General features: G+C 36.3%; 1 protein-coding gene across 4 annotated transcripts in view; it reads left to right on the forward strand.

The window, feature by feature from the left end:
- Window positions 1-9,550, forward strand: part of LOC108701477 (1-phosphatidylinositol 3-phosphate 5-kinase) — a 124,893-nt gene extending 115,343 nt beyond the window's left edge. For all 4 annotated transcript variants that reach the window (XM_018236208.2, XM_018236209.2, XM_018236210.2 and 1 more), the window contains 2 exons: window positions 1,970-2,044; window positions 5,345-9,550. In XM_018236208.2, the coding sequence (XP_018091697.1) occupies window positions 1,970-2,044; window positions 5,345-5,460 (191 nt within the window). In that variant the 3' untranslated portion in view covers window positions 5,461-9,550. The remainder of the gene's footprint in view (window positions 1-1,969; window positions 2,045-5,344) is intronic.
- The last annotated feature ends 873 nt before the right edge of the window (window positions 9,551-10,423 follow it).

Here is a 10,423-nt window from a genome sequence, read left to right on the forward strand (position 1 = left end):
TCTACACAAATAAAGGAAAGGAATGATCTACCCAGCAAAGGAATCTGAAGACTGACTCTGACCCTTGATACCAGATAGAACTGCTGTATTTTGTGTATTGAACTTTTTGTTGCAGCAAATAGAATTAGCAATACTATAATGGACTAGATATTGTACCATTTCAGAAAAAAATCAAGTTCATTTTCCATGTCCATTTCTCAAAAATCTTTTTTTGTGCTGGAGTCCATTATTGTGAACCCATTTGCTGTAACATTGTCTAGGCGAAAAGAGCGCACAACAAAACATTTAGGGGCCGATTCACTAACTTCGAGTGAAGGATTCGAAGGTAAAAAAAACATTGAATTTCGAAGTTTTTTTTGGGCTACTTCGACCATCGAATGGGCTACTTCGACCTTCGACTACGAATCGAAGGATTCATATTAAAAATCATTCGACTATTCGACCATTCGATAGTCAAAGTACTGTCTCTTTAAAAAAAACTTCGACCCCCTAGTTCGCCATCTAAAAGCTACCGAAGTCAATGTTAGCCTATGGGGAAGGTCCCCATAGGCTTGGCTAACTTTTTTTGATCGAAGGATATTCCTTTGATCGTTGGATTAAAATCCTTCGAATCGTTCGATATGAAGGATTTTATCGTTCGATCAAAGGAATAATCCTTCGATCGTACTATCTGCGCTAAATCCTTCGACTTCGATATTCGAAGTTGAAGGATTTTAATTCCCAGTCGAATATCGAGGGTTAATTAACCCTCGATATTCGACCCTTAGTGAATCGGCCCCTTAATGTAACTGTCCTTTAAAATCTCCCTTAATGTATACGTTTCAACTGAAAATAGGGTTGCCACCTGGCCGGTATTTTACCAGCCTGGCCGGTAAAAATGATGGTTGATACCAATGTTATTAATAGGGAAAAAAGATAAATGTATAGAGAGGCCGGTATTTTTTTCTAGAAAAGGTGGCAACCCTAACTGAAAATATGCTCCATATTTACAGAATACAATACAGTGTACGTGCGCATGTCAAATCCTTGGGTAATAAATGAAAGCAATCCTCTTTTTTTCTTTTTCTGAAGAGCATTAATTAAAAAAAAATTCTAAAGGCTTGAATGTTGTGTTGCTAAAACAGATGAAATTGCTATCCCCCACAAACCTCTCACTCTGTCAGCTCTAAGCATTATAAATATTTATATGTTGAACACACACTGGTAATCACAGTAATGTGAATTAATTATTCAAGATTATTCCGATTTTTATTATTGCATATTATTGCTCCGATGAAAACCAAGGCTTATGGTGTTCCTTTCCACTTGAATATTAAGAGCATACAACAGGTACCTGACTGGAATCCCAGTTGACTGCTTGATTATTGAGACTCTTGCTATGAGCCATTAACTCCTCCCTGACTGGGACACACAGACTGATGGGGACCAAATTCACTTCCAGGACATATACAGAAATACTATATGTACACACAAGTGTACCATGGCCAGCTTTTCACACACACACATATATATTATCATTTGGATATATATATTAGGGATACATATAATAATGATATGTGTATATATATATATATATATATATATATATATATATATATATATATATATATATATATATATATATATATATATATATATATATATATATATATATATATATATATGGGTCCTTGCTGACTCGAAACATGTGTATTTTAGAATAAAAGTTTTGCAGCACAGTACTGCGGATGTGTTGTGGCCTCCTTCATACAACGTGTATTGATGAATCTTTTATTCTTTACGGTGGGACCCAATTAAGAAGGTGAGCCCACTTACTGAAAGTTAAGGGAAGCGCTGGGAAAATTGCATAGGAAGTGATTATTTAGTAGCAGTCATTATAATTATTATTATTATTATTAGAGAGCTACTTTAGCAGTTTACTTTAGCTTAACATAGAAGTTTGGTAATTGCTTTTGTTGTCTTCTGACAGATTACATACGGACCTTCACATGGGACAAAAAGCTGGAGATGGTGGTTAAATCGACTGGAATTTTAGGCGGCCAAGGTAAGCCCAATGCAGCTGCACTTGTTTTATTTATTAAATGCAATTTTAAAAGTTGAAGGAAATGAGCCCATGTGTCAGAGAGCAATATTTGTTGCTAGTTGCTTTATTGGAAATAGGAACCTGCAGCCTTGTATAGCTTCCCAAAATGCTGTAATTGAAACATCAGCACTTTTCTTCTTAACCTAATAATACCTATAAGAGAAAATAATTTAAGGTGCAGTAAGATGTTCAGTTCCTACTTGCGACTTTGTCTATGTGATTTGCAGTGAGCCACATGAAAGCTGTACAAGGTGGAGAGAAACGTGCGAAGAAAAAGACTGTTTTACTTTGCTTATAGGCTTATGATTTGTTACTATTTTGGCAAGGATCAGCCAGGATCAAGAGGAAGTTTGTTTACAGATAACAAAAAAGTGTGTGTGTGTTGTGTGTGTGTGTGTTGTGTGTGTGTGTGTGTGTGTGTGTGTGTGTATATATATCAGAATCTGGCCAAAAATATGAGCCTTTCGTGCCCGTTTTAATCCTACAGGGCACCTTTTGCATGTAATTGCCTCTGGGAATTTGCCCAGTGTGACATTTGCCAAGGACTACGATAAAGAGGAAAATGCATTTAATTTCAAAACTGTAGCTAAATGTTATAATCAAGGTTCCACATCTAATTTTAACCTATCTGCATGATTTTTGCAGTGATAAATGGTAACTAGGATACAACCGCAAGATTCAGCTGCCAGTAATTTGCAAAACGCACGTGTTAAAAATAATAGAGAATGAAACCATTCCTTTTGCTGTGCTTTGAAGCACATGATGGCAAATTAGCACAGAGCAACAATTGACAGCAATTTTGGTTTACTTGCAATGTCCTCATCACAGCAGCATCTGCCCATAGAGCTCCTATGAAACCATTTATACTAAAAGCATATGCATTTTAACTATAGTTTAGTAAAGACCCCCTTGCTGTATGCTAGTGAATGCGTAGATAAATCAATCCTGATATATTTAGAAATGTCGCATCAAGTAGTTGACGTAAACACTGTTTGATGTATTACATAGTTGATATTATTAAAGCCTTCATTTCAAATTTGTCTCAAAAGCTATATATGAATTATCTCGGCATGCTGTTATTATCATCTCATTCACTATATGGATGTATAATAAACTACAAACAAATAATGATGCGTAGGTCATTGAAAAAGTCACAATATATTTGTCCTTGTTAATAAAACAGGCTTTTTAGCTTAGATAAATGCTATGTGTTTCACATGAATTGGGACAAGGCTTACAACAGTTTTATCAGTTGTCTTGGTTGCACGCTGAGCCTTTGTCGGAAATAAACCTCAAATATATTTCCAACACAGACCTGTTACTACTTTTTCTATTGTATATATAATTGAGCCATGTACCCCAGGCAAGAAATGCTTCCACTATTTTACTCCCACTTGTGATTTTCAAGTCCCTTGTTCCCTTGTAGCACAAATTGGCTACAAATCTATTTCTTTGTATGTTATTGTGCTACACAATTTATCGACTCCGAAATGAGAGTGGTTAACTAGAATAATGCTTTTCAGCTGCCACGTTTCACTTAAAGGAGTTGTTCACCTACAAACACTCAGTTCAGTTGTTTTACAAAGTAAAGACCCTTTTCAACTGCTTTCTGTTTTTTGTTTTTGTTTTTTTTCCCAAAATATAAGTTTAATGTTCCTGTCCCTGGTGTTTCAGCCGGACAGCTCAGTAATCCAGTTGCAGATTCTGAACTGTTTTTGGACCATTAGTTGATACATTTCTCAGCAGCATGTGTAGAATATTAGTAACTATTTTATCAATTATAACCGCTCAGCAGAGTCGATGACCCGCCCCTTCCAGAGCTGCTTCAGAAAGACAAAAAAATTAAACATTAAACTTTAATATAGGTATGGGATCCATTATCTGGAAACCCATTATCCAGAAAGCTCTGAATTACAGGAAAGCCATCTCTGATTGACTCCATTTTAATCTAATAATTCAGATTTTAAAAATGATTTCCCTTTTCTCTGTAATAATAAAACAGTACCTTGTACTTGATCCCAACTAAGATAAAATTAATCGCAAACATGAAAATTTGATTTTCACTTCAGCATACTAAAATAAGAAACTTTCTAAATACAATCAATTAAAAATTCTGTTCTGTTTCTGAAATAATCAAGTTTATCTTCACTATCCCTCTCTCAGCATCTGTTTCTCCTCATTCTCTCTTCATTGAAGTGTTGGGTGTCAGATATTCATTGACAGTTAGATCCAATATATCTTATAGGGGGGCTCCTTTTGCCTAGAAGATGTATTAGAGATCACTCTAGTAAAATCAACAGACATCATGTCTCTCTACATGCAGAATTTGTGCAAAAGGCAGTTATTTTGTTAGATTTTGTTTGTACTGAAATCCGTTATTTGAGTGAGCTCTAATACATTTGCATCAATAACCTTCATGTTTTTATAATCTCTACTGATGCATATGGCTCATAAAATATACTGATATTTTTCCTATTTAGCAATTCCCTATATAATAGTGAATTTGCTGCTGCTAAACACGATTAACAAAATCAATTGAAAATATGTGCATTCAAAAGCTCAAAGCCACATATAAAGACCAATTGACATATTTATCTGCTTTGATACATATTTCAATCCATTAACACTTAACTATGAGGAAACATTTTCTAACATCAAATCAGTGTGAAATAGGAAGTTAGATTGAACAGCTGGTAATCCTTCTGGATTCCCCAGGTCAGTGTTTAATGAATAAGGCCATATCCAGTTACTTTTACTAAATAGCAGGTGATGCTACAATAGGGTGAAGGGCAAAGTGCAGCTAAAAAAGGGTAAATTAATATTTAGAAATATATTGTGAATTGAGATATTATGAATGATTTATAACTGGCGCATAGGACTTTACATGTGTTTACATTAGGGATGCACCGAATCCACTATTTGGGATTTGGCCGAATCCCCGAATCCTTCATGAAAGATTCGGCCGAATACCGAACCAAATCCGAACCGAATCCGAACCCTAATTTGCATATGTAAATTAGGATTAGGAAAGGAAAAAGTGGAAAAAATCCTTTTTTGATGAAAAGTCATGTGATTTTCCTACCTGCCCCTAATCTACATATGCAAATTAGGATTCGGTTCGGCCAGGCACAAGGATTCGGCCAAATCCTAATCCTGCTGAAAAGGGCCGAATCCCGAAACCGAATCCTGGATTCGGTTCATCCCTAGTTTAAATTTCAATCTAAATGGATTATTTTGTTTCTTTTCTTTATTTCTAAACAGGAAAAATGCCAACAGTAGTATCGCCAGAACTGTACCGAACTCGGTTCTGTGAAGCAATGGATAAGTATTTCCTGATGGTTCCAGATCACTGGACAGGCCTGGGCGGAAACTGCTGACGCACTAACAACAAAACATAACAATAAAATCTGTTTGTAAGGCACAATAAAAGTAGAGAAACAAGCATCCTGTTCCTCAGCGAGACAAGTGAAGAGGATCTTGGGCATGAAGTTCAATTCCTCCCCTTAACCTTGCTTAACCTGCAGACCATATTAATCTATAACAGAATATTGATGTACTGCTAGATGGGGACTGTTTATAATGTATATATTTAAAACAAAGACATGTATTCAAGCTGAATATACTTATTTCTCTATTTTAGATGTCTGTGCATTGAGACTCTTAAAGTTTTGTTTTTTTTATGTTCATGAAATGCCAGACACAAGCAATTGTGTGACTGCTGTGCAGCCAGGACCAGAGTTCCCCATTTACATTTTAGTTCATCTTGTGTGTTCATACTTGCAGATGGCAATATTCTGTAGTAAGGGCATTCCAATATATGCTTCGCTGTGGTCTTTTTCCACCTTTTACGAGCACAAGCAAGTGGATACGATAATTGTTCCTATTCTATATCATGAACCCATTCTCACGTCTGATGATTATTAGGAATTGGTAATATGGAAAAGATAGTTATACAAGTTATTTCAACTCCTTTTCTTTTTTTAATGAAAACTTTTTTTTTTTAAACAAAAAAATAAAAGCACACAGGATAGGCAGTCGTTTATTAGTGCGCCCAACAGACAGTTATTGTGCTATACCTCTACTAGTCTTATTATTATGGCCAAGTTTTTTTTCTAGAGATCAAACCACTTTGGAATCAAGAACAACACAACGGCAGCACTTTAAAAATCCAGTTACCTCATGTATTATTCAGATCATAACAATCAAACCTTATTAAAGGCAAAGGAAAGTTGTTTACCACTTGGAGGTGCCAAATGCTAGGCACCCCCAAGTGAATGTATTTACTTGAGCAGGTTACAGCGATGCAGTAATGTTCCGTCTCTTGCTCGACCTCAGCTCTCGCGTTGTGCCGGTCACCTCTTTCCGGCTACAACATCAGTTCAGAGGATTGCTGTAGAGTGCTGATCAAAGTATTCAGGAGTCCGCCATCTTTAATAAGTACTCGGCACTTAAAGATAACACACACACCTTATTCCAAGGAATGGATTCTGGGACTTGCAGTTCCTTGCTTTCCATAATGAGTGGTTCACAGATGAGAACACGTAGGGGCTTCCAAGTTCTGGATTCCATGATTTACAAGGGAGCAAGGCAATAAAGTGGTCGCATGACAGCAGGGTTGGGTGGCACCAGGTAGATGTTTGCATTGTAGTGGTGTGTCTTTACTGAAATCTTCATCTGTACAAATAATTAAAAGTAAAAGATGTATGCTTGTCTATGATTTAATGGAATTTCCAGCAGGCTTTGACTATGTGACCAATGGGATGCTGGGTCCTCTTTGGATTAAGAGTGCATTAGAACTGACCTTTAAAGTGATTTTTTTTATAGCTGAACAAAATGCTATATTGTATTGTAAAATATCCTCTTACTAACATCTCTATTAGATATACTTAATAATATCCTGCCCTGTATGTTAGTTCTCATACATTTTTGCACACGTTACATTTTTGTATTTGCAGCAATTACACCTTTAACATTTTCTAATTTATAGTTATAATGTATGTTTTGTTTTTTGTTAATGGATCTGAAGTCAGAAGAGCACAGCAGCGCCTAAAAAAGAGCACTAAAAAGACATTGGTGGTCATTTATAAACACTGGGCAAATCTGCTCCTGGGCAGTAAACAATAGCAACCAATCAGATGATTGCTTTCAGTGTTCAACCTGCAGCTGACTGAAAAAAGCTAATCACTGATTGGTTGCTATGGGTTACTGCCCTGATTAGTAAATGCTACCTGCTGATTGGCTGCTATGGTTTACTGACCCTTACAAAACAGAATGCAGTGTGCAAAGTGCATTGTACAAATACATTGTATCAAATGAATACTACACCAAACGGCTAATGCCACATTATGGGGGAGATGCTCGTGGACGCATTAGGATGCACTCCTGTTGATTGGTTTGGTATTCATCTTATATAATTTAGAATTGATTCTATCCAAAAAATGTATTTATGTGAGAAACTGCTACATTTAGTTATTTAAATTTATAACATAAAATTTAATTTTAAAGGTGACCTGTGCCTTGTCCCAATTTGGCTGTTTTAAATGTCAGATACATTAATTAAAAATAAATATAGATGCTTATCTGATGTGGTATGTTTTAGTGTTCAGAGGTTTAATTTATTCTCTTTAATGCTTTCTCTTCAAATCCTTCCACCAGCACTGTGACCCATGAACTCTGACCCCAATCTAAAATCCCCATTATTTTTCAGTCAGCTGTTCGATAAGACTTTCAGTTTCTTTGTCCTTGGCTGTAAAGGCATCTGATTAGCTGCTGCTTAGGATTTTAGATTGCCCAAAGTGTAAGAACACTCTAAGTTACAGATGGTTCTAGCTTTTATTTTCTATAAGAAATAGGCATTACGTGGATAACTGCATGCACGGAACACTCTTTCTCTGGGTATTTATAATTCTACATATGAGTAGGATCTCCAGTGATGCTTGGTTGACCTTACTCCTTTTCCATGGACCTCAATACAGTTTAAATGTTTTTTGGTAAAATACAGCAATACTTGCTTATTTGATTGCAGTTGTAGAGAAAGAAATAGATGAGCTACAGCTGTAACAGTAGCCAAGAGCAGTGTGTGCTAAACTGTGTTCCCCAGATAGCTGGAATTCCATCTATAAATGCTGTAATGAAAGTGTGTTGCTTGCAGTTTTAGTTATGTGCCCCAGACCTGCAGATAGCAGTGCTCACAATGAAATAGACCCATAAACTTTTGTTTCTGACCAGCAAAACTGGAGACTGGATGCAGCTCTGTTTGTATGCTATATAATCAACCAGGCAGCATATTATTTATAAATGTTAACAAATACAATGAATAAGGTCCACAATGTATATGACTTATATAAGTGTGTGAGCATGCTTTATATACAGTGTTCTGTCTGGCTCCTGAATTAACACCACATGTCAACTGGAGGATAAAACTTTTTTTTATCAACAAACTCCTCAAAACTGTGCTCTGTAAAGATTTGTCTAAAGAACCTCTTCTAAAAATGCTCAGTGTGCTTCCTCTATAATATTTCACTTCTCACTAGTTTGTTTAATGGTCCCCAAAAATATAAGTATAGTAATCCCAAAACACTTCTTCAATAACTAGTAGATGTGGAAGCTACTTGCTGTGTGTTTCTTTGTTACTGTACTTTTACTATAACGTTTAGAATAAATAAATCTTTGCTTTTTAAACTGAAGGAAAGCTTTCAGCGCTTGTAGGTAGGTGTAATAGATCATATGAAAATCTGTGGAGTGGAGGCCTCCTGTTACTGTTGAAAGTGAGTGGCCAGTAACACCAAGATCTGAAAATGCCTTATCTGCATTTACATTTAATGGTCATTTATTCCACAATGAATTGATGTAGATATACTTGTTTTTTTTCCCCACATGGTGACAGTGCATAGATATGGGAGATCTGAAGCTTCATTAAACACTGCTGACTGGGAAGGACTTTGCTGTAGGCATGTGTTACCACGTCTAAACAATCATACTGCAATAAAAACAACCATATAAAAAATTTTACACAGGCAGGATAGAAATAATTGGTTTGTCAATTTATTTACTGATTATTTTTGCTGTTACTAGTCCTATAAATCATCAGGCATCATCATTGGCACTGGTCAAAATGAACGTCTAGTAGTATTCTCCTCCATTCCATGTGGCTACATTGTTACATTTTACCAACTTGCCCAGGTTCTACCGTAGACTTGGTGTTCCATGTCATTTAACTGAAAGGTGTTTATGTAAGTTATTTTTAGGGGGGTCGTTCAAAGCCTAATCCTTTTCTTTGTGGATGTTATATAGAAACATTTTAAGTGTTTGTAAAGTTTATCAGTGTAAATATGTTTGACTTCAAGCAGTTGCCCAATTTCTATTTTATATTACTCCAACTTGCAAAATACTTTAATAAGTTAATGACATTGAAAACATTGTGGTATTTATAATGGTAACAATAAACTAGTACAATCTAAGCTTAAAGATGAGTAGTCTGTGTGTGTGTAATCAATTAAGCTTGCCTATTTCTTAAAGGAGAAGCAAAGTCCTTTTATATCACATTTACTTAAAGGGATACTGTCATGGGAAAAAAATGTTTTCTTCAAAATGAATCAGTTAATAGTGCTGCTCCAGCAGAATTCTGCACTGAAATCCATTTCTCAAAAGAGTAAACAGATTCTTTTTATATCCAATTTTGAAATCTGACATGGGGCTAGACATTTTGTCAATTTCCCAGCTGTCCCAAGTCATGTGACTTTTACATTGAGAAGGAAAAACAGCGGCCTGCCAGAAAGCATTTCTCTCCTAAAGTGCAGGCACAAGTCACATGACCAGGGGCAGCTGGGAAATTGACAAAATGTCTAGCCCCATATCAGATTTCAAAATTGAATATGAAAAAAGTTTGCTCTTTTGAGGAATGGATTTCAGTGCAGAATTCTGCTGGAGTAGCACTATTAACTGATGCGTTTTGGAAAAAAACATGTTTTCCGATGACCGGATCCTTTTAACTAACACCCTGGGCCGGTGTTTCTATCGGGAGAAAACTGTACTGCCGGGAATTCTGCCAGCCAGCACCACAGAGTGATCGTCTTCCGGCTTCTTCTTTCTTCTCCTTGCTGCAAGTAAGCAGGAAGAGGATCGACCCACTGTGCTCACTGGGATAACCCTGGGCTGGTACAGTTTTCTCCTGATTGGTGCACTAGCCTGGGGTGTCGAGTAAGTAAATGTGGTCACTTGGGATGCCTAACTTTTGGGATCCCCAAGTAAAAATGACTTTTCTTTCTCCTTTAAAGAATTCTGGTCCAAGTAGGCTCATACCACTTCTTCGCTCTAAAAAGCCAATCACCACCTCTTCTA

Source organism: Xenopus laevis, chromosome 9_10L, assembly GCF_017654675.1.
Source record: "Xenopus laevis strain J_2021 chromosome 9_10L, Xenopus_laevis_v10.1, whole genome shotgun sequence".
Classification (NCBI taxonomy): Eukaryota; Metazoa; Chordata; class Amphibia; order Anura; family Pipidae; genus Xenopus; species Xenopus laevis.